Here is a 24,784-nt window from a genome sequence, read left to right on the forward strand (position 1 = left end):
AGTAAGTGATTTATGCTCTGGTAAAGTGTTTAGTGATAAAGTATGTATTATGACCTGTATATGAACTTCAAAAAATTACATTTAGAATTAAATACATACACTGGCTCAGAATTTGTGTACTTGTTGTAGACTAAAATAATCACTCCATCTTCTGGTCAAATTGTATAACTACTTTTGCATTTCGCATTATAACACTGAAATCACCTGTGCTATTTTTTTTATAATTATAATAGTTCATAATAAAATGTATTCTATTTTATATAATAATTAATATATTCATTAGGCTTTTTATCACAATAATATTATGACACAGAAAGACCCGACTAGAATGGAAAAACCTTGTCTCTTTGGTGACATGTTGCAAGTATAAAAAGTAACATTGCTTGCAAATTGTTTTTTCCACACACAACCCAGACATTCACATTATACAATAAACATGTTATACTTTAAATATATAAAAAGATATGTGCACTTTTGGATAAAACACAACTGACAAAACAACCAAAATGCTTAAAAAAAAAAAAAAACAATGCTTGGGATGAACAAAAGGATGACAATTACTGTTAATATGTTTTGAGACATTCCATGTAAAATTTTTTTTTTTTTTTTTTTTGGCCCAGTGAAACACCCCAAATGTCATAACACTTTCTAACCTCTGTGTTTAAATAGAAAACATCCTTAACAATCACAAGTGACACCACATGGATTTGCTGGGCTCTAAAATAATCCATTTATGCACGTAGGTCATATTACATCTCCAGTGTGTTGCATATAAGCTACAACCACGAGAAGATTAGGAGCAGCTTGGAAAATAAATGACCTGCATGCTGTTAAAAAGCATGTGGTTCAAGTCTTTTTGAGCAATTCACAAAGTACATTCTCTTAAAAGTAGTTTGACATTTACCAACGACAAAATGAAAGCTGAAATTATGGATGAGATATGGAGAATTTAGAGAATAAATGAAACGTATCTGCTGCAAGTATATGAAGACCCAATGGTTTACATGAGATCATTTCACACTGATGGTTCTGTTGCTATTTGATCTAGGCACCTAATTGTTCTTTGGGTGAGTGATTATATAAAAAAACCCTTTTGGATCAGTTATCAAAGCTCACTCCACCTTTTCCTGTCTCTGTCATGTTATGTACAGAATACTGAGCACTTATTGGATTGTCTTTGACTCTTTTCCTCCTTCAGTCTTTTGGATGTGTCTCTTGTTGTGCTTTTTTTCATAGCTCTTGTTCTTCGGAATTTGTGGAATCCCTGGTAGAAATACCTTTTTCATACAGCATCCATATGAAAACATCCAGTAAAAGTGCTGGAATATTTTCTGGCTCAAAGTCCTTTCTAATGTCTCCTGGCATTTGTAGCGTTGCAACATTACAATAGTAAATACAGAGCAAAGAAGGCATTTTGTGATCTCAAGAAAAAGACAAACACAGATTCACTAACATATAAATTGACTAGCAAGGTTTAGTCAGTCATCCAGCAGAAACAGCAACAGTCCTTTCTTTTCAGTGGCCAACTGAAAATACTTGAGAAACTTTCCCAACAATACTGAAAAGGCACGGTGTTGATTCCAGTATCTAGAACTCAAGATGCTTGTCTTTTTTCCATTTTTGTCCATTTCCTATTTCCACACATTTATCTACGTTTACGTCACCTGTCCCTCGAGTGTTGTTAAAAAAAGAAATCAGTCACTGAGACTATAGTATCATAGTGGACAGGCCTGTTATTTTGTTCTGTTGTTCTTGAAGGCATGGTGATGATGTTTCTGGGGGGAACTGGCAGGCTCCTCTGCAGACCTTTTCCGATGACTGCCATAAACTCTGTTAGGTTGATACCTCCGGCTGTATCTTCTCTGGAAGTTGGAAGCTGGGAAACAAATTAGGCAACATTGTCACAAAGTTTATAAGATTACTATTGACACTTTTATGTGAAACTTCAATTTGACCTTTCTTTGAGAATTTTAAGATGGTTGTTTTTTTTGCGGGATTGCATAATGACAAAACACAGTTATGAGAATAAAAACTACATTTCTTTCCCTATATAATCCCCTGCTACACTACTGTTCTTATCCCAGCGTTTTACTAGTGCGTCTACCTTACATCAAAAAAGAAAATCTTCTCAGTACACTGGAGCCATGATCTTACACGCTGGCCTCCCAGGAACTCCCTTAACGGTCCCAATATGATAAAATGACTTGCCACGAGGTCAGGACTGTACTTTGGATGTTGCAACTCACAGTCGAGATCCTTTCATGTGCAAAAAGTGTTCATGAATAAAGGTGTCCAGTTCTTACAGACAGATGTTGAATGTTTGCGAGAATGACTGCAGTAGGCTCCTAGCCACCTCGGCAGGGATCATCATTCACAGACGTACGCCTTTTTTAATATGTTTGGACCATTCAAATGTTTTACTGCGGTTAAGAGTCTCATGACCGTACTGTGCTTGACGTCTTCTGTAAATGTCAATCAGTTTCACACCTTCATTCACAGTCCCAGTTTGACTTGAATACTTCTTACAAGAATACCTCTTGTAATTATTAATCAGTTGCCTTATTAATGACTGGGAGCCAAGTGAGCAAACTTGGTTGGGAATGGGTGGCTTTTTTCTCTCCTCTGTTAATCAGAAGGACACTCGCCAATTGAGAAAGGAAGTGGTTGTGAGTTATACACCACAATTTCAGACATTGTGAGCAGTAAATTAAAAAGGCGCAGTTTCCTAGTTTCACATGTCTCTAAGATAGCATGTGTTAGCCTTTAATCTCTCTGGTTGGTAAATCCCTGGGAGGATCTGTTGTGTAATGGGAAGATGAGTATGACATTGAATACCATATAGATGTACACTGGAATATTTTGTCGCACATATTTTGTTTAATACACAAGACTACTTACGAGTCATGCAAGAAATTTGGGGCAGGTCCCAGGAGCCGTCTACTTTGCACCGGATGGTAGGAAGGTGCCTCTGGATAAAGCCATCCATACACTGGTATCTCACTAGCGAGTTGATTTCATAGTTAGGTCGCATCTGTCCAAAGGTACGAGCATTCGGCACCACAGGTGGCTGACTGCATGACACTACAAACAGAAACAGAAAGAAAAAAACACTATTAACAATGCTACTGCCCAATTTATCTTAGGCTGGAAGAGATTGCACAGTACTAATCTGATTTGTGTTATAAAATAAATCAAACTGTCAGCATCTGTACACATTGTCCATATGGTGATGTCTAGTTTTTATAATAGGCTAAAATATGCATGTACCATTGAGACAGAGAATATTTATTTAAACACTCAATTCTTTTAAGAATCTGCGACAGACTATTATTAATATTTGGGACATTTTTCCATTGATCTTAGTGTATTATAAATGGAAGCATACTGTATAGAGTTAAGGGCAAAAGTTATCACACCCCATCATTCCTGAAATGTGATTGCTCGCAGCAAGATTTTAATCCAAATGCTGGGGCAATGTCAAGAGATTGCTGACCGTTTGACATGGCATTAGAAGACATATGACATGATGAAGAGGACACATACTTTTGCATTAATCTGTTTATATTTTTGATCGCTGTTTATGTAGTGATTTATGTACTGAAGTAAAATATTGCATAATATGGGTACTGCTTTTAATTTCTAAATTATAATAGCTAAATTTTTACCTGTGCCTTTCTTGCAGGTATAGGTGAGATGATAGTTACAGGGAACATCATTCCACTGGCCATCCTCATGCCAGATCATTACCACACAATCCTCTCCAGAAGAGAAAAAACTATCTGGCTGGTAGGGTCTCCAATTTTCATATTGCTTTAAAAGAAAAACAAGAACATTAGCATTGTGACCCTACATGTCATAACTTGTGTAAGTTCTTTTAAGTTCTCAATTATTTATGATAAAACTATGCTCTGGGATTTAAAAAATGGAAGCAAGTAATGTTTTGTTACTGCTCTGCTTAGACAGCAATAAAACATGCTGCAAATTTCCCAGTGCGCACAGAGCTACTTCATTTTGGAAAAGCAACGAAAAAACATTTATCATATTAATAAGCCTCATTTACGTCCCATCATCCCATATTAGTGAACAAATCAAGTGTACTGTTCTGAAAACACCATGGAGAGTAAAATGATAATCATTAAAACGGTCAAGAACCGTTTCGTTCTTGCATCATTTGGAATACGCTTATTAACTCATGCCGACTTGTTCATCTCTCTTATGGTTCATTAGATGACACAGGAGTATTAGCTGAAAGGTTATGAATGACTGATATCATAAACCTTGTGGAACACAAACATTAGAGCTATAAACCATGTGGTAGTACGGCACAACAGAGACCACATGGTGGAGCTGTCCACCGCCAGACTGTAACAGGACACAGACATGGAAAACTTGGGAAACTAACAGTAGCGAAAGCAGAACACGTTTTTATAAGCATAAAATTGTAATAAATATGAAGTACGTATTTAAGCTCGATAAAGGGTAAAGCATGACAAAATTATTGCACATTATATGATTGCACATGCAAAGGTTGTCTATCCTGTATAGCACATATACTTTTAGAGAACCCACCAAACTACCATCTCATGTCAGTGACATGGATTAGGTTAATATGAAATTAAGAAATGGTTTAGTTTCCCATAAGACAGAATACTTCAAAGGCATTAAGGCACTTTAGGCACTAAGGAAAAGTAAACATCAGATTCCACAAGGGGGTGCTGTGTACCTCCCCACTGCAAGACTCAGAAAGAGTCAGATTTTATGGGAAATGCAAAAGAGAAATTTTGGTTTATTCAGAAACCAGCAGGATGAATGTGGATTCTAAATTGGCGCCTGATCATCTATTCTCCCACAACAAGGTGGCTGCAGTTACCAAAACATTAACCACACACGACTCAAGATACAAGATGATGAGAAGCAATCTGCTGTATTTCTTGGGACAGCTTTGTACTCAGCAACCTTTAAGCACTTTCCTTTCTCTCATTATTCTATTCAAATAGCTCACAGTCCAAGAATGATGAGATTGGCTACGGCTTTTGTTAAGATCGGAATAATTAAAACCAGTGACAGAAGAGATAGAGAAAATAAAACTATAACATAATTGTGCTGTCTTCTGTTTCTGCTTTAGTCATGAACTTTCATGCCTATGTTTCTGGGAAGAATTTCCCTGTCAACACAATGTTACAACTATGATCCACTTTAGCTGAGCAGCTGAGCAGTGCTTTTCTTTAGTGTGCTTCAGCTGAGCCATATGGAATGAGCCCCATCTGAGTGTGCGCACTGCTTACGCCTGCCATCTTTCAGCAACATTTTGGAGTACAACGAGCCCTTCAAAAGCAGCATGGACCAATTTGCCACACGTCCTGTTATTAACCTAGGCCAATTCCACAGGCTACCCACTGCTTCCTGCAAACATTTAGTAATGCCACAGTCAAACCCTTAGAACATGCTTAAGGACATCTTAATTCACACAAACAATCACATAGCCATAATGTATACTGTATACAAGCATTACCATCTATGAAGACTGCTCATAAACATATGTAACATGCATGGAAGTGTACACCAGAAACCACATACAACCCCCATCACAACACACATTTACAGGGCCCCTAGGCTGTCTCCTACACTTATCTAGTCCCAGGTGCCGCCCATCTGTATTGCTGGTTCCCCTCTATTTCCTGAGGAGAGTTGGTACCTGTCCACACCTGTCATCTTACAGCCCCTGCTTCATTCACAGTTTTATTTTATTCTCTCAGCTAGGAAGGAATCTTCCTATCGACAAGCACATTGCTTATCTCCTGCCCCCCAAGGCTTTCTCTGCTTTCACCAGCTCCAGGACAAATGCTTTGAAGGGATAGTCCAATCAGCACCAAACAACCTAAACCAGTAATTAGCCACTGTCTTGTCTGCTGCAAAAGAGCCACTAAAAGCAACAAATGAGGTTCCTACAACCCCCTTCCCTAACCATCTCTATATGAAGAAATAGTTTAAAAATAATGAAATTTCTCTGCAGTTATCATGAAAACTAATTTTAGAACAAAATATCTATGATATATAGAGGAAAGCGTGATACATATATTTAGTTAGTCAGTATTGTTTTTAGACTTTATCCTGTATGCCTTCTGACAAGAGGAATCCATAACTCTCTTACCAAAATACGTCCATCTGTCCAACGGAAATCGCTTTCAAACATCTTATCGTTCAGTCCGATCCACTGGTAGTCATGGCCAAGGCCTGCCAGGAAAAAAAGAGCGCTTGTTGGTTAATTCTTTTGCCGTATTAGGCATTCCCGGTCAGTCTTTAAAAATAAGGGACATTTTTATTAGCCTACATATCCCGCTTCCTGTTTCTCAGGCCTGAGATATCTATTCCTTGCATCTTCTCTACAGCATCAGAATGTTCTTTCTCGACAAAGTAGTTGAACAACACCTCCCTAACTGTGTGGATAAGGATGTTCAGCTATTCCTACATGTAGTCTTGATGAAGTATGCATGCATGCTACATGAAAAAAATGAACTCTGGAAAGTGAATTAGAATTAAAGTCTCCACACTTACGGTTGATAAACTGCTGTTCTTCTTGGGACAGAATACTAGTAAGATGACCACCCTGAAGACGACATTCGCGCTCCGCTACATCCCAGGAGCGTCTGTGAGGGAAATACTTATAGCAGTGACCTTGAAATTTATGCCATCCATAACTGCATGTTTCTGTGTCTGCGGAGATAAATACAAAAGAAAAAAAGAAGGTTAATAGCTACAGTAACTTCAATTGATATAACTTAAGTAAATTGGTACAGTAAATTTCAACTATGGTTCATGTCAAGGTTTTGACCTTTATTGCTCTTCCTGAGGGCTTGAGATTGTATCTGCCTTTAATCTTGTAGTCCACTACACACTACTACACTAAAACGAGATCTGTGTGAGCATGTAAAGAACTTGTGTTTCAATTGCAGCTGGAAGAGATGTCTGTTCCAGCAGCTCTATTCGCCTAGGTTAATAGATCATCTTGCTTAAAAAAGAATTGTTACGCTGAAAACATCTTAAAAATGTTAAATGCACTTAAATGCTCAAGACGCCACTTTGCCTGCTATCTTCGTGTACACGTTTCTATGGAGACAGATGTTCAAAACATTGCAACAAGTGAGTCATGAATATAAACTGTGAACATGTCACTATATATATATTTTTTTTTTACATTTGCAAATGAGCCATAGGCAATAAATCACTACGAATGTTTCTGGACCAGCCCTGGGCTGCACTGTTTCCTAACCTATTTAAAATGGCATGATTTTACCCTGGCAGAAACACTAATGACCTGCAGTTAATCACTGAAATGGCCTTTTAAGGAAAGATGCTGAAGCAGAGCCTGTGAATTCCTGCCATTTTAATTTGGCAATGTTTGCAACAATATACATAAGAATTACTAAGCATATCAAAGTTTTATCTAAAGGTTAATTCTAGTTTTATACGCTAAAATAAGATATCTTTAGACATTTGTCTTTAATAAGGATAATCATTTAAAAACCTACTGATTCATCTATTTTGGCTTAATTTCTGAATAGGAAGAAGCTTAAGAGTAATGATCAGCTGTAACTAAGCATACAGACATCCGGAATGAATGACTCCTGTATAATTTCACCACCCAGAGAGTGCTACATGGACTTTTAATATAATGTGGCCTCAAACCGAAATCTCAAAGGTGATCAAGATGTATATACTATTGTTTTTTTTGTTTTTTTTGTTGTTGTCACTTTTATACCACCGTGGTATTCTGCATTAGATATAGGTAAATAAGCCATAAGGAAATTTGCATTTTTATATATGTTGCCCAAAACTGCATGTAGTAATCATGTTAAAAAGTCAAGGGTAAATCAACATCACCAAAGAATTATATTCTCACCTTCCTCACAGAGGGATCCTCTGTAACTTGGTAGACAAACACAAGTAAAAGAGTTGATGCCATCTACACAGGTACCCCCATTACGACAAGGGTTGGGGTGGCACTCATCAATATCTAAATAATAAATAATAATTACACAAATGAGCAAAGATTTAAACAAATTCGATTTAAGTAAACCAATTCTTTAAACAAGACATTACTGTTCATTGCTAAAGTTTAAAAAGTATTTCACTTAAATTTTCATTGATACCTATTTCACAATTGTCACCAGTGTATCCGGGTAGGCAGCTGCAAATCTGGACATTACCCCTTTTCACACATGAGCCACCATTCATACATCCATTGTCAGAACACGAATGGACACCTGTGGTTAAATAAAAAAGAATGCACACAGTAATGGTTAGGTAGCTCCATTTGAAGCAAGAGCATATAAGCATAGTATATGTACAGTAGATAATCAGAAAAATACTGATAATTTTGTCTGCATACCTGCAATATCATATGTCTCTCCAATAACTGTGTATCCTGGGTCCATGTCCAGTCTAGGGCTCACTGTTTCATCCAGTGCTTCAGGAGTAGGGGCTGGGCCCTCAACTAATACGGTGTCCTCTGTAATATCTTCAGGAGAAGCTGTTGTGTGTAAATCTATTTGAATTCCATCAAATGATGTTGTGGTATAATCCATACTCTCCAGAACTGCAGTTGCAGTCTTCTTAGTTTGACCAACTGTCCCTTGTTCCTCTGACAAGTTTTCCTCATCTATCGATCCAGTGACTGAATCATAAGTTTGCAGAACTGTTGATGCTGGTGATGTCTCATTAGCTGGCAGTATGACAGTAGTTACCTCCTGTTTTTCGGTTTCTTGAGTATAGTGCTCCATCGATGACACAGTGGATAAATTATATTTGTCTGAAATACTTGGCCATTCAGTGCTGCTAACCGTCTTACTTTCATATTCTGTAGTGCTTTCAAGGTGAGTCTTACTCTCGAGTGTTGGGAAAGTCTCAGAATCAATCCCATCTAGTTTGGATTCTACTAAAGAAGGTTGAGATGTGGCATTATCATCCAGTGTCACATCAGTGTCTGACTCCATTATTGGTGTCTCTTGAGTCAACTGCACACCTTGGTTTGTGGTTTGGGTATACTGAGTATACTTGGGATTATCCGATGTGAACATAGGCACCAGGGGAATTTCTGTTGTTGTTGTCAACAAATCTTCTGCTACTGAGGTATCTTTACTAGGCTGGGTTATAAGTGTCACTTCAATCTCTGCTTCAGGGTGGAACCTTGATATTGTGAGTATTGTGGTTGCATGAGATGGTGATACCAATGCAGCTGTTGACTCGGAGATTTCACCAGATATTTCATTCATATCACCAGAGCTTTCCTCTAATAACAATGGGCTAGTGGATTGTGCTGTGATGTCAGATTGTGTAGTAGCTCTATTACTTGTAGCACTCTTAAACTCCAAGGCTGGATGTATAGTTGTGTCAAGTTCAATTTCAGATGCACCTACAGAACTCAAATCTGGTTTGCCTTCTACAAGAGGATTTGTGATGCTCACCTCATCAGAATTTAAATCTGAATCAACAATGTCTGGAATCTTTGAAAATGTACTAGCTGTTACTGCCTCAGTAACAGAAGGGGGTGTCGATCTTGGTCTACCTTGTTCTGCAGGGAGTGTCATATCATATGAAACTACTGTTGTTGTTTTAAAAGCAGTTGTAGGCGCAGTGATATCTGACCCACTGGATGCTAGATCTGATATGAGACCTGAGCCTTCATCTGTGCCACTTTCTTGGGAGTCTAAAATAGATTGGTTGAAGTCAGTAGTTTTGTCTGTATTGTATCCAGAGGTTGCAGATACAGTTCCATTTAAGATAGAATTAACATCTGCTGCTAACGTTGTAGATGAGCTTGTATCTGTGGACATAGTTACATCTGGTATTGAAGTTTCCATTCCAAAGCCTTCTACAGACACACCATCTCCTGAGAAATTATCAGTTAATGTAGATGTCAAGCTAGAAAGCAGAGTTTTGGACATTGCCTCTGTAGTTGAAAACTCAGGATGTGATGTTGAAACATGAAAGATTGTTTTAGGTTGACTGGTGGTTGTATGACTGGATGTAATGTGACTCTGCTGACTGGAAGGGGTAACAAAATCAGTGGTAGTAAATGTAGGTTGATTTGTGCTATAGGTAATATGAGAGGTGGTCTGACTAGAATGGGATTTTTCGATGTCATAATCTTCAGTACTACTAGTGGAATACAGAGCTGTTTGAGCAGAATGTGTGACCACTGATAAGTGTGGAGTCATCTTTGAAGGAGCCATGGTTTGAGCAGTAAATCTTTCATCATGCATACCTATAGGGATTGTTGGTTTTGTTTTTCTTTCCACTGCTTTTACTGTGCTGCTTAAATCAATGCCTTTAGAGGTTGTGCCTTCCAACCATAGTTGAGTAGGCAGGTGTAAATCTGAGGATGGTAACACAGGACTGTCTGTCCCAGAACCTTCTGCTTCTGTCATCAATATACTAGAGGATTGAGGTGTCATGGTGACAGCTGTTATTCCAGCTGCTTCTTCTGTAAAGATTGTGGAGGTAAAATGTGATGATGGTTCCAACACTGAAAGTGTATCTGCATCAATGATCAGATCATCTTTGGTAATAATTTCAGTGTTGGTAGTATGGTCTCTCATGCTATCTGTAACTGTTGAGAAAAGTTCATCTTCATCTTTTATCTCTTCTGTGAATATGATAACAGGGCTTGTAATTGATTTGGTATCATGAAGTCTTGTGGTAATTTTGCTAGATCTAATCTCACTACTAGATGGGGCAACAGTTGTAACCTCTTTATCTGTACCATCTTGGTATATGACAGAAAGGCCTTGAGTAGTCAAATCTGTGTCTGCCACCACTGACACAGGTGAAGTTTGTTGAGTGACCCTATTCACAAGTGTAGTATATGAACCCTCTGTAGGCAAACTAGTGGTTTGGAAATCTTGTGTAAAAATTTGTAAACTGTCTTCTGTGCTCTCAGTCAACTTTGTTGTACTGTGGGACAACTGAATTCCTGCTACAGCTTCAGTGGATGTGGGACTTTGTATTGTTGCTTCCACATTGACACTTACAGATGTCTGCAGTCCACTAGTTGTACCAATGAGATTTTCATCCCCTGAACCACCGTCTTCTGTAAATGTTCCTTTGCTCAAACTTTCCTGATTTATTAAGGTGATGGGATCTGTGAAGGTTGAATTGGGAACCAATAGCAGGTCTTTGGTACCTGTATGTTTTGTTTCTTCTGATGTTATATCTTTTGATGGAGCTTGTGAAGGAGGGCCAGATTCAACAAGAGTAACAGAACTATCATAATCAGTACCTTCAGATGTAGTCTCCATGTCACCACTACCAGTATCCAGAGAGACAGCCATAGCTTCCTTTTGAGTCATACTAGGCATAGTTGAAGTAGATTCCGATTGGAACAATGTATACTGAGTAGAAGTCTCAACATTGGTTTCAGCCTCATCTGTTTTCACAGAAAATTCTGTGTCTGTTTCAGTTGTTGTCATTCCTGATCCTTCAACTTGTTGATTATCTACTGTCTCCTCAAATTTGCTCTCTGCCACTGATGTCATCATTACATGATCCATTGAAGCACTGGTAGAAGGTGGATCACCAGAACTATCATCTTCACCCCCTTCAGTTTCAGTGTCACCACTGCCGGTCTCCAAAGAAGGAGGAGAATACAATTCTGTTTGTGCTGGGCTTGAAGAAATGTGTGAGGTAGATTCTGCTTTTCCTGAAGGTGTAGCTGTTTCAACATCTGAGTAATCCAATGTGGTCCTTGTGTAGCTAATTTCTGCCTCATCAGTTCTTACAGAATATTCTTTACTTGCTTCAGTTGTTTCTTGTATATTGTCAGCAGACCCTTCAAGATCCTTCACTTGAGCTGTGCTTGAGACCTCTAATGTTTTCATGTCAACAGGAGTTGATGGTACATGTGTAGTACTATGTCTACTCTGTACGTAAGGTATTTGAGATGTTGTTGTTAAGTAAGCAAAATCTGATGATACCGCCATAACAGTTGGGTGTTCTGGCAACTCTGTTCCGATAACTCCATCTGATTTTACTGTTCCTGTTTCCTGTGTAGGTAAAATGTGTGAAGGAGGAGTAGACTCAACAACTGTATTAGAAGAAGATCCAGAAAAAACATCATCTAACTCTCCACTTTCTTCCCCAGAACCCTCTGGCTGTGGTATTTCTTGAGTTGAAGCTGAAGTAATACGTGACTCTGTTTTTAAATGTCTTGTTTCAGTCGTTGGGTCAGTTGTGTTTTGGTTAAATTTGGTGGTCACTAGTATTGTTTTTAAATCTACTGAGCTAGACTCTTTTGCGTCAACTGTAAATGTACCTGATCCTTCTGTATCTGAGAAGGGCAATATTGACTCTGATGTTGTACTTGGCAAACCTTGGGTATTGCAATCAACACCAAATGCATGAGTTGTTTGCATTATTGGGCTCTCTGTGGGCAAGACCATTTCAGATGTATTAATAATAGGCACTTCAGATGTCTTTGATGGCAATGTTGTTGAAATGGTCTCTTCTGTTAGAGTATCAGGACTCTGGCCACCTGAACCTTCCTCTAAAAACTCTGTTTCATCAACTTTTTGAACTGTGTGCACAGCTGATGTGGTAATATTTTGATTAGAATGGGTTGTAATATGCAGAGGAGAAACTCTTGAGGATTCTGTGGTTGACATAGTATGCGGCTGATCTCCTGAGCCATCAGCTTCTGAAAATTCAAAGGGTTTAGACTGTGTACCTGATGGGACATCTTCAATTGTTTTCTCTATTGAAGATACAGTGGTTGTAGCTAATATCTCATCTGAACTGTCTTCTTCTTGTGTGAAGAATATTTTTTCTGAGGAATTGATAATAGTAACATCTGATGGTTGTGTTAATAATGATTCTTCTGTTTGAAACGTCACTGGGACTGGTGTCATGGTATCAAGATCATCTGTAACAGTATGTTGTAATGTAGATGTATCAATAATAGGCACTTCAGATGTCTTTGATGGCACTGTTGTTGAAATGGTCTCTCCTGTTAGAGTATCAGGACTCTGGCCACCTGAACCTTCCTCTGACGACTCTGTTTCATCAACTTTCTGAACTGTGTGCACAGCTGATGTGGTAATATTTAGTTTAGAATGGGTTGTAATATGCAGAGGAGAAACTCTTGAGGATTCTGTGGTTGACATAGTATGCGGCTGATCTCCTGAGCCATCAGCTTCTGAAAATTCAAAGGGTTTAGACTGTGTACCTGATGGGTCATCTTCAATTGTTTTCTCTATTGAAGATACAGTGGTTGTAGCTAATATCTCATCTGAACTGTCTTCTTCTTGTGTAAAGAATATTTTTTCTGAGGAATTGATAATAGTAACATCTGATGGTTGTGTTAATAATGATTCTTCTGTTTGAAACATCACTGGGACTGGTGTCATGGTATCAAGATCATCTGTAACAGTATGTTGTAATGTAGATGTATCAATAATAGGCACTTCAGATGTCTTTGATGGCACTGTTGTTGAAATGGTCTCTCCTGTTAGAGTATCAGGACTCTGGCCACCTGAACCTTCCTCTGACGACTCTGTTTCATCAACTTTCTGAACTGTGTGCACAGCTGATGTGGTAATATTTAGTTTAGAATGGGTTGTAATATGCAGAGGAGAAACTCTTGAGGATTCTGTGGTTGACATGGTATGCGGCTGATCTCCTGAGCCATCAGCTTCTGAAAATTCAAAGCGTTTAGACTGTGTACCTGATGGGACATCTTCAATTGTTTTCTCTATTGAAGATACAGTGGTTGTAGCTAATATCTCATCTGAACTGTCTTCTTCTTGTGTAAAGAATATTTTTTCTGAGGAATTGATAATAGTAACATCTGATGGTTGTGTTAATAATGATTCTTCTGTTTGAAACATCACTGGGACTGGTGTCATGGTATCAAGATTATCTGTAGCAGTATGTTGTAATGTAGTCGTTGATAAAAGGAAATCTTTAGTTTCACCACCTGATCCTTCTTCAGATATGATTATGGGTCTTGATGAAGTAATGTTTTTTTTGTCTGGTGAAGATGTAACCATAATTGGGATTTTTGTAACTGCTTGTTTTTCAGTCGTGCCAGATATGGATATAGAATCTGAAGGATGTGTTGCAGACATAGGTGTTTCTGTAGTAAAAGATGAATAAGTTATATCTGTGGTCTCACTAAGGGAGGGCGCTAATGGGCTCTTACTACTTGTTTGGTCTAATTTGACACTTTCCATTGCTTGTAATGTTGTACTTGTCACTTGTACTACTTGAATACTAGCTGGTTCCTGCCCCGACCCATCTTCAGTAGGAGGAGAAAGTTCCTCAGTGGTGTGCGTTGACTTAGAATGTACAACATCTAAAATGGTTCTTGCACTTGCAGATGGCTGATGTGGCCTTGGTGAGAAGCTTTTTTCACTTGTGACAGCAGATGAAGTATTTGGTATTAAACTTCCCTCCTCAATTATAGTTTCACCTTTAGGATCTGACACTGGAGCAGATGGAGGAATAGACTCTACAAATAATTTTTCTTGGTCATAAGGATATTTTGGCTCCAATGTGCTGAGGAAAATAGGCGTTGAATAGGTTATATCTTGGCTTGGCTCAGGTGACCAATCTTGTGATGCACCAGTGTCTACCAGTGAGTTATTGAAATTGGATGGTGTTTCTAACTTTCCATCCGTTAGTGTTTGGTTTTGAAGTGTGGACACAGTCTCGACCACATTTCCTCTTGCCTCTTTCTCAGTATTATGCTCAAGGCTCACTTCATATTTGCCATTTATAAAACTGAGTGGTGGTGTGCTGGTGGCTGCAGAGGCAGATTCATCAGATGTAGACTCTTTACTAACCCAGACAGGCTCACCATCTACAGGGGATGGAATGCGCTCATTGGGGACCTCAGGAATAAAAGAAAACTGGGACTTCAGATGGTCCAGGTCAACTATGGAATAAATACATATATATATGTATATATTAAATATCTAAACAGATTTCATTATTTAAAATGATTAGTGTTTATTAATAATAAATAAAGTTACAAAACAATAATTTGTTTTAAATTATTGTTTTGTAAACCAGCCAAGGAATGGTTAGTGCTGAACATAAAATATAACACAGCCATGGCTTTGATAACTTAAATGGGCCAATAACTTAAACAAAAATAAACATACTGTGATTCTTATTAACTATCGGTCTGTCTTGACTATGCAGATGCAGTACTCGTATATAAAGGATGTCTCTTATTCACAAAACCACTTTGAGCATCATATAAAATTCATGTAAAAATCTGCTTGTGTTCCTCTATATATGTGCAGCATTGTGCAAAAGTCTTGAGCCACACCTTATTTCTTCATATTTTGCTTACAAGGAGCCATGTTCTTGTGTTTTTAATGACTTTATGGACTCTCATTTCAGTCTAGTCCCTGTACCTGACCAGTTTCAGAAGGATGATATTTGATTCGTAAGGCAGACTGCAGACACCAATGAATCTTTTTTTTATATATATAACTTGTGCCATGAACAAATGAGAAGCTGGTGCTCATATTCTAAGAAGATGGCAGGTGATTAGTATACTGGTGATACTAAATACTGTGTGTTTGGAACAGATGAGAGGGGAAATGAGCTTGCTGAGGAGGTTGTTACATAAACAAGCAATTGTATCTTAATTGTAAATCAAATTGTATCTTTAGGCACTTTGCAGCATGTCAAAGTAAAATTTAATCTACATAATTTAATTTAAATTAATTTAATTTAATGTGAAGCAATAAAGGGTGGTTCAAGCACATTGCTGTATATCTACTTTACCGTAAATAAGGTTTAAGTACCTTATGCAAATGGTTAATTCTATTTTATCAGGTAGTGACTGTACACTGGCACACTATACATGTTCTACATATCCATGCAAGTTTAGCTTTCAGAGGTAAAGAGAATTAATTCACACAGTAAGAAAAAAATAAAAACATTTGATTTTGCATTGGAAATGTTACAGCCAGGTCCTTGACTAAAATTATCCCTATTATGCCTCATCCCCTCAGCTACATAATCTATGAAATTCTGTCTCAGGTATTGTAGTGTAGGTTCTGTATTAGGTTTAAGTCACTTTTATATGGTCTATGGGGTAATATATAAAAGTTCCTAAAACCTAAGCAGATGTTGCATATGTAAACACATTTCAGGGTTTTCAACGGTGTATGATGATGCTGTTGCTTTACTATGTGTCTGGTCATTAATGTCACATAAAACAACCTAGGTCATGATCATAAGAGTAAGTGTCTTGAGGTCACTGAAGTCGGATACAAATACACCTTTGTGCTCGAATCATTACATCAGTAACATAGAGTTGAGTCAGTCTAGCCGCTATTTGTTACCCTAATTCATTTTCTTGTGCTGTGTTTGGTAAAATCTATGTTTGTCTAAAAATAATATACGTTGCCATTTTGTTCACAGTCAAGTTACAGGAAACCTGTAAAATATTTTATATTAATTATTTTCCTTATTTGGCACAAAGTCATTCTTTACCACAACCTTAAAATATCTAATAAAATGATGTGTGACATTTTTGTTAGTTTTTATACATCAACTTAAAATTTCCTAACTGATGACAATGACAATGTCACAGAAACACCCAGACATGGATAATAAAAAGCAGTGAACACTTTTTGGTAATAAGTATTATTTCACTGTTTAGCTGCTATTACAGAGAGGGGTGACTTTACTCTGGTGGTGACATCACCCTTGTTGTGGCGGCCAGTCTTTACTGCACTAATAAGCATCTGTGCTTATTCAGGTAGTGTGCCAAGATAATTTTTTTTCTGCCAAGCCTCCAGAAACCAGAAAGGGGGAACCCACTGTGGGCTGTCTCGTCCACTCTTGGTCATATGAGCTACGCAAAAGCTTGTCACAGCTTGCAACTAAAGGCGTCAGGTATATTTCTCAGGTATTACATCTAAGCTAGATGTGTGTAAAAAGTGTAAAACCACTCAGAAACATGTACATTTTAAAATAAAAATGTAATTACAATTATAAAAATGTAAATATAAATATGAATACAGTGGAACCTCGGATTATGAGTAACGCAGTTTGCGAGTGTTCCGTAAGATGAGCAAAGATTTTTAATAAACTTTTAAAAAACGAGCAAGTCTTGGTTTACAATTACAGAGTATCATGTTTTACGCATGTGCTTATTGTTTTGATGTGGAGCGTCATGTGATCACAACTGAGCCAATGTTTTTTTTGCTGTGGAATTGTGGGTAATCGTCTACCCTGCTGGGTCTTAGTGCTCGTCTCTCACTGGTATAATCAACATCCGTGCACGCGTGTACTGTTTACTATAACAATGTAACTATGTGTGTGTGCGTGAAACATATTTTATTTTGTGTTTGTAAGTTTGTGTATACAGCGCTTATTATACCCTCTAATGAGTCACACACTCATTAGAGGGTATAATAAACGCGCGCTGTATACACAAACTTACAAAAAAGGGTAAAGATCCATTTTTTCTGTCCCTCTCTTTATCATGTTTCACTTTACCTGTGAAAAGAATCGCGACAGAGCAGAGGTTTTGTGTAAGGTGAGAGTGTGCGTTTGTGTGTGTTTGTGGGAAGCCGAGAGGAGGTGGGGGTGGGAGGTGGTTTGTAAAGTACACTCCCTCTCTCGCCTTTACAGCCCCCTCCCATCCCCTCCTCCTCCCGGCTTCCCACACACATACGGTCGCACATTCTCTGCCTTACACAGAAACTCTGCTCTGTCACGATTCTTTTCAAAGGTGAAGTGCAGGTTCTTTCTTTTTTTTTTACTTTACAGCAGTGATTCCTTGGTATGCGCTCATGCGAGTGTGACTAGCAATGTTCCTTGCAAATTTTTCGGATAAAACAGTCTCACCGTTAATGTGTGTGTGTTTGCAGATTTGATTAATCTTAGAATATGTGTCAATGATTTGAATTTAATAAGGCCTTGTTAAATCAGTGTTAATTTCAGTGTGCTTTGTGTAAAGAGAAAATTACTTTGCCGACATGACATTTGAAATGACATGCCGTTATTTCAGGAAAATGCCACACTTTTAACTCTGTTTAACCCACCATATAAGTCCGTAGTCTGAGATCTGTATATTAAAGTAAGTAATATCTTTATAAAATTTTCAGTATGTGGGTCCAAGTCAGCCCCCCATAATGCAAATTTGGCAAAGTCCAGATATTTAGAACCCTGAAGAGCATTGCTATAAATAAAATGTATGTAATATTTAACCTTCTTAAAACTTTAGACTTTATGGTTATATACTCAGCAAAAAAAAAAAACGTCCCTTTTTTAGGACTGTGTATTTTAACAATAATGTTGTAAAAATCCAAATAACTTTACAGATCTTCATTGTAAAGGGTTTAAACAATGTTTTCCATGCATGTTCAATTAACCATAATTAATTAATTAACATGCACCTGTGGAATGGTCGTTAAGACCTTAACAGCTTACAGAAAGTAGGCATTTAGGGTCACAGTTCTAAAAACGCAGGACACTAAAGAGACTTGTCTACCGACTGTGAAAAACACCCAAAGAAAGATGCCCAGGGTCCCTGCTCATCTGCGTGAACGTGCATTAGGCATGCTGCAGGGAGGCATGAGGACTGCTGATGTGGCTAGGGCAATAAATTGCCATGTCCACACTGTGAGACGCCTGAGACAGCGCTACAGGGACACAGGAAGGACAGCTGATCATCCTCGCAGTGGAAGACAACGTGTAACAACACCTGCACAGGATCGGTACATCCGAATATCACACCTGCGTGACAGGTACAGGATGGCCACAACAACTGCCCGAGTCACACCAGGAACACACAATCCCTCCATCAGTGCTCAGACTGTTCGCAATAGGCAGTCCATGAGGAGGAGATGCACTGCAGTACTTCAAGCAGCTGGTGGCCACACCAGATACTGACTGGTACTTTTGATTTTTTGAGCCTCCCTTCATTCAGGGACACATTGTGAAACATTTTTAGTTTATGTCTTATGGTGTTGACTCTTTTAGTGTTCATACAAATATTTACACATTAAGTTTACTGAAAGTAAAAACAGTTGAAAGTCAGAGGACGTTTCTTTTTTTGCTGAGTATATAATAGTCCCTGATTCTTAATCTTATGTGTGTAATTAAAACACATGGACCACTGAAAGCAACCAATACCATCAAAAAATTGTGTACAGCTGAGTTAATAAGAATAAGAAAACATCAGTGATCTCAGCAATACATACGAATAAAAGTGTATAATAAGCATACCTTACCTGTTTCATTCTGATCTTGAATGTTAATGATGATCACTTGAACAGATGGGATAGCTGTACAATTTTTCCTGCTTTTTGTGGCAGAGGGCGTCAACAATGGGTCCTCTGTGTCCTCGCCTTTTGTCACATTTTCATCATGGACTTCTGGAGAACCTGTATTTGATTCTTCTACAGTTGCCATAGTTGAATCTGATATCTCTGCCATTATGTCAGGTTCATCAGTTGTTTGATTTATCGTTGTGGCAACTGTGGATGCTTCTGATGTGATAACATCAGAATAAGTTGTTCCGGTCTGTGTTTGATGGGATGTGACAGTTGCATCAGTAGTAACTGGAATGGTGCTTGGTGCTAAAACTTCAGTGGTTGTCTGTGTGGGCGGTCCAGCCATAACACCAGTTTCACCAGTCTCATAGTCAGGAAACACTGTGGATTGTATTTCTTCTGTAGGGCTTATCTCAGTTACAGTGGTAAGGTGAACATCGCTGATATTCGGCAGAATCGTGTGATCTGTTGCCATATGAGACTGTGAAACATCAACAGGCTTGCTGATTAACTTTGTGGGTTCGACTGTTAGATCAAGGGTAGTGTGGAGGAGATCAGGAGTTGCATCTTTTTTGTCGTTTTCCAAAATAGTTTTCTCTGTTTTCCCCTCTGCCAACAATGGCTCTGTTTTTGAAGAGGGTGAGATTAAAACATCGGGTGGAACTGTACCTATTGAAGTTCTTGTGCTATCTACTGATTTCTCTGATGGAGTCTTAGAAACAGCCTGACCAGCTGTTGTGGTTACTAAGTGCACTCCATAATCCTGATTTTCCGACACGTTCCTAACATCTGTGAGAGTGGTTACTGAGTCATCCACTTCTAAATCCTCTCTGATAGGTGTTACATGTTGGCTACTCTGTGAGTCAGAACTTCTTGACGGGACCATGCTGGTGGAAAACATGAACGGAGAGTCTGTCGGGGCCTGGTTCTCAGAGTCATCCATGGTGGTCTTTGAGTAAATGAATTCCTTTTGCTTCTGGGAGGAGGCAGGGAGAGGAGTCTGGTCTGTGGTTGAAGAGGCTATAGAAGGTGAGGTTGCGGTGACACCCTTAATTGTAACATCCACCCATGTTGTCTGGTTGAGTAGAAACTCATAACCTAAGGTTAAAAACAGACATACTTACTGATTTGCTGTAAATGTCACAAAAATTTACTTTTTATTACTGATTTCCCTATTACTCAGTACATACAGCCAATATCTAAATAAAGTAATAAAGTTTAAATTAAATTTGATTCGGCAGAAAGTGTGCAATATTTTCACCTAACCCCACAGATAGTTCTAACTGTAACATGAACTGCAAGTTAAAGTAATGTCCCTCCTTTAATATGTTATTGTTTCTATAATAACAGCCCATGTATTTGCATAGCAAACACTCTACATAAGATACATTAATTAAAAAAAATTGTGGTTGTTTACCAAATTATAATGAGAAACATAGCATAGCGGTTACAGCGTTACCAAGGGCTGGCACTAGAGACTCCTAAATGTTTCTATCCAGATCCATCAACATAGCAGTGATTATCTAGTTTCTTCTTTATGACCAGTCAAATGTTTTTCTTAATGTAATTATTATTTATCTTAGGACCTTTTGTACTATTTCTATAAACATATAAACTATACAAACAGATTTTAATAAAATAGAATATGCTGTGTTGTGCAGATTACTTAAACAAAATGTATTAATAATGCAATATATTTCTTTGTTACTGCCAGCCTATTCTCTAAAAACTTCATTTCCCAGAATTCTGTGCTGCCCACTATGGTTAATCTTGTCAGTGTTAATTTCACCACTTTGATAATCACACTCAGCTGCATATCATTTACTTATCACCTCTTCATCTAGAAATATCTCTCAGATATTTAGTTTAGTTCATCTGTTTTTTCCATGCAATAGACCGGTGACTCTATATTACATCTGTTTTGTGTAAAGATTTTTTTTTTTTTTTTTTTAACTTTATTATGAGTACTTCATATAATTAAAGCAGACTAACTGCAAAGCAGGCTTAAATAAAGATCCATGAAGGTTTAACTTTATCATGTTAGGGTTTTCATGCTGCATTATCATGCCACTGCAAGCACGGTGTTCTGGTGTATTATCTTGTTTGGGTACAAGTAATATTTTTAGCATTTGCAATTAGCTTTGTAATGGAAGATATTTAATTTGTAACAAATAGAAACAATAAGCTAAGAACTTCAACGAGTGTTTAAATTCATACCAACTGAGAGACAGGCACTATGCCGATAATTATTCTTGCTACACACACTCTCCTGGGCTCTGCTTCACTTAATTTTATTTCCTCTTTAGCTAGTTAAAACAACCCTATTTATTCCTAAATATAGAAATTTGGGGGGCAGTATTGTACTGTACATATGAAACTGATTATCCTGATAAAAGTTTTAGGTTTAACCTTTACTCATAATTTAGATATTACTGCACAGAGTAATTCTTTGCTTATCCTAGCTTTGTTAGGAAGCTAGGGTTAGAGTGCACGGCCAGCCGTTATACAGCGCCCTTGGTGTAGACAGTTAAGGGCCTTGCTCAGGATCAACAGCAGCAACTTGGTGAAGCTGGGACTTGAACCACCGACTTTCTGATCAGTATCTCAGAGCCTTAACACACTAAGCTACCACTGGATTTTAAATGACATTCATTTGTTGGTTGTTGTTTTTTTTTGGTTGTTGTCTTGCAGAGACAAACTTTTTTTTATGTGTGCGTTTGCTAGTATTGCACTAAATAATTAGAACCCATTATCATTCTGTATCATCGATAACACATTGTGAGAATTAGGGTTATAGGGCATTTTTTTAAATCAACTGAATATGGCATTTGGCATACTCAGTGAGGGTGATTCGGTAAATGTGCACATAATATTACAAATCTTTTATCTAGTATATAGTGGGAAAGCACGCCGAAGGCAAAATGCACTCAGTGTGCATGACCGCAGCATGTGTCATTTGGTCTGCTTTCATCATTCTGCACATTTTCTCTTTAATGCCTGTATTAGCCTGATTGGGTATGTTTAGCCACTGGTACTACGCATGAGAGGAGCTTATTTGATATTGGAACAGCATATCTAACCACAATCCTAAATAATCTATTCCCTCAAGCCAGAACCCATTTGTCTCTGCACCACATTACCACATGTTGTGAGGCTCATGAAAAGACCAAAAATATACAACGCTGACATCTTATGCCATGGACCGTATGATCCTGAGAATATTTTTTTAAGTATCTTTTTTTCTTTTAAGTAATTTAGCTTGACAGATTAAAATTAGATGTACTGTACTTGGTCTCTCTCTATTTTTAGGTACTTTACTTTCCTCATTCTGTTGCTTAAAATGACTGACCACATTTGGCTGAATGTTAAATTAAATGAAATACAAGATACTGTAATGTTTTCACATAATCATTTGGATTCATTGTCCCTAGTGTTTATGTGTATGGAAATCTCTCTGCTGTAATGTGAAATGGCCTGGTGCCAACACTCCAGCTGTTATGTATTAAGTACAATACCCTCCCCCTTATTCTCCAGCTATATCTGATGTAAGGTGCAAGGCATTCCTTTCCTTTCCAATGAAGAAAAAAAAAAAGACAACCCAGACATTGGTCTGTTCCAATAAAAGAATAGTTGAGCTTTCACCACCCTTTTTTTGTGGCGGAAAAAAGTGGAAATGGTATTAGAAGAAATAAGGCCATTCTCTAGCCACTATGTAAATGATGAACAGGACCAAAAACCGCATGGACCCGAGAGTGACTTAAACCAAACAAACAAGCAGGTCATGGTGTCCTGTTTTAGGTGACCCTAATACTTATCACAGCAGGTTGTCATTCTGGATGAGCGCCTTGCCTAGCAGGAGGCAAGTTATCTAAATTAGCCTCAGTTGAAAAGATAGAACCCTCACACCAGGGCAGAGGTCAGCAAGACCTGTTAATTTGGGAACCGTAGGAGTAGCTTAGTTTATTATCTTCAAGCCTCTCCTGATAAGCACAAATTACAAAGAGGAGGGAAAGTCTGGATGAGGAAAATACAAGTGGACAGAAGAATTAAGAGTACAGAGTTATACCAAAGCACTTTCTCATGCTATTTAAAGACTTAAAAATGGGGCATCCACATGACCTTACATAGGTTTGTAAAACATTGCTAAATTGTAAAATGCTACTGAATTGAAAGATGTAATCTGCCTTTGTATGTATTTTTACCTTTTTTCTTTTCTTTTTTTTTAATGATCAGCTCTGAAGAAGTCACATTATACCTAAATTAATTATTTAGGAAGATTAACTCAATGCAATGATATAATGTCTGAAGAAGTGATTCTAAATAGGAATGAGTAAAGTTTTCTGTTAACCAAACCCAATTTGGTTTCCCAAGAAACGAGGGGAAACCCAAAGTAAAAGTAAGTGAGGTCAAGGAACTATTGCACACGTGTGCGCACACTCACACTCTCTCTCTCTCACACACACACACACACACTTACACAGTCTAATAAAATTTGTCTAAACTTTTCCAGCTCCTTCTATTCTCTCAATTTAACAAACAATGTGCTTAGATGCGCACACAGTCTAAGCTTCTGCCTGTATTTAATGTCACTGATGTGGGAAAAGAGAGCGAGTTATTGACTCTGTGAAATGCACGCCAACATGTGTGTGTGTGTGTGAGAGAGAGAAAGTTTAAGTGCCTGTAAGGGTGGGGAAGAGATTACGTATACTCTGAGAAATGACATCAAGAAAAACTGGGACTCTGGTTAAACAATTGTCCTGTGTTTCTTCTAAATGCATCATATACTTCATGCACTTCTTTACGCACTTACTGAACATTTCCTTCTAAGTGGCACAACTGATCGCCCTTTAATGACAAGTTAAAATCCTAAAGTCACATTGATTTTGCCAAGAGTGTGAAAGTATTTCCCTCTTAGACTGGTTGTGCAATAGAAATGACTCAGCTCGCAGATGTGACTTGACTTTCTAAACTGGGAGACAAAAATACATACAAAGAACACTGAAACGCTGTAAAATGCAAAGGTTTATACCTATGTAACAGTAGGCTCCCAGTTTCATACTGGGGTCAGGAAAGCCTGTCTGGTTGCGAAACTGGTACAGGGTGCGAACTCCAAGCAATCCTCCACCACACTTTGACCTGGGTATGGAGACAGGGTAGCGGGCACTTCCGTCAGACAGCCAGCCGTAGTCACAGCGATCTAGACCTTTTCTCCAGGCAGAGTGGAGCTGACCAGGTGAGGCCAAGATGGCATTTCTTTGCTCACACTCAGACTTTGCTTCCTCAAAGGTCATCTTATTTGTGGTAGGTGCAAAAAATACATCACCTGTTCAAATGAATATATATTTTAAAACATATAAGTATACCCATCACATGCTGAACAATTTTTCTAAGAATCACTGAGTTTAAACAGACACTGTCAGATATTATTAAATCAAGTACAAATCCTTATCCATGCATTACAAGCGTAATCAGGATATTTTACTGAC

The 24,784-nt window shown here is 38.0% G+C and overlaps 1 protein-coding gene across 1 annotated transcript in view; it reads right to left on the minus strand.

The window, feature by feature from the left end:
* Positions 1-263: 263 nt before the first annotated feature.
* The window catches only part of vcana (versican a), a 29,707-nt gene continuing 5,186 nt past the window's right edge, over positions 264-24,784 (minus strand). Inside the window, exons 6-15 of the mRNA XM_053481186.1 lie at positions 24,328-24,621; positions 19,257-20,396; positions 8,390-14,929; positions 8,151-8,264; positions 7,901-8,014; positions 6,556-6,714; positions 6,152-6,234; positions 3,666-3,810; positions 2,899-3,081; positions 264-1,876 (exon numbers count right to left, since the gene is read on the minus strand). Of these exons, the coding sequence (XP_053337161.1) occupies positions 1,734-1,876; positions 2,899-3,081; positions 3,666-3,810; positions 6,152-6,234; positions 6,556-6,714; positions 7,901-8,014; positions 8,151-8,264; positions 8,390-14,929; positions 19,257-20,396; positions 24,328-24,621 (8,915 nt within the window). The 3' untranslated portion in view covers positions 264-1,733. The remainder of the gene's footprint in view (positions 1,877-2,898; positions 3,082-3,665; positions 3,811-6,151; positions 6,235-6,555; positions 6,715-7,900; positions 8,015-8,150; positions 8,265-8,389; positions 14,930-19,256; positions 20,397-24,327; positions 24,622-24,784) is intronic.

Source organism: Clarias gariepinus, chromosome 21, assembly GCF_024256425.1.
Source record: "Clarias gariepinus isolate MV-2021 ecotype Netherlands chromosome 21, CGAR_prim_01v2, whole genome shotgun sequence".
Classification (NCBI taxonomy): Eukaryota; Metazoa; Chordata; class Actinopteri; order Siluriformes; family Clariidae; genus Clarias; species Clarias gariepinus.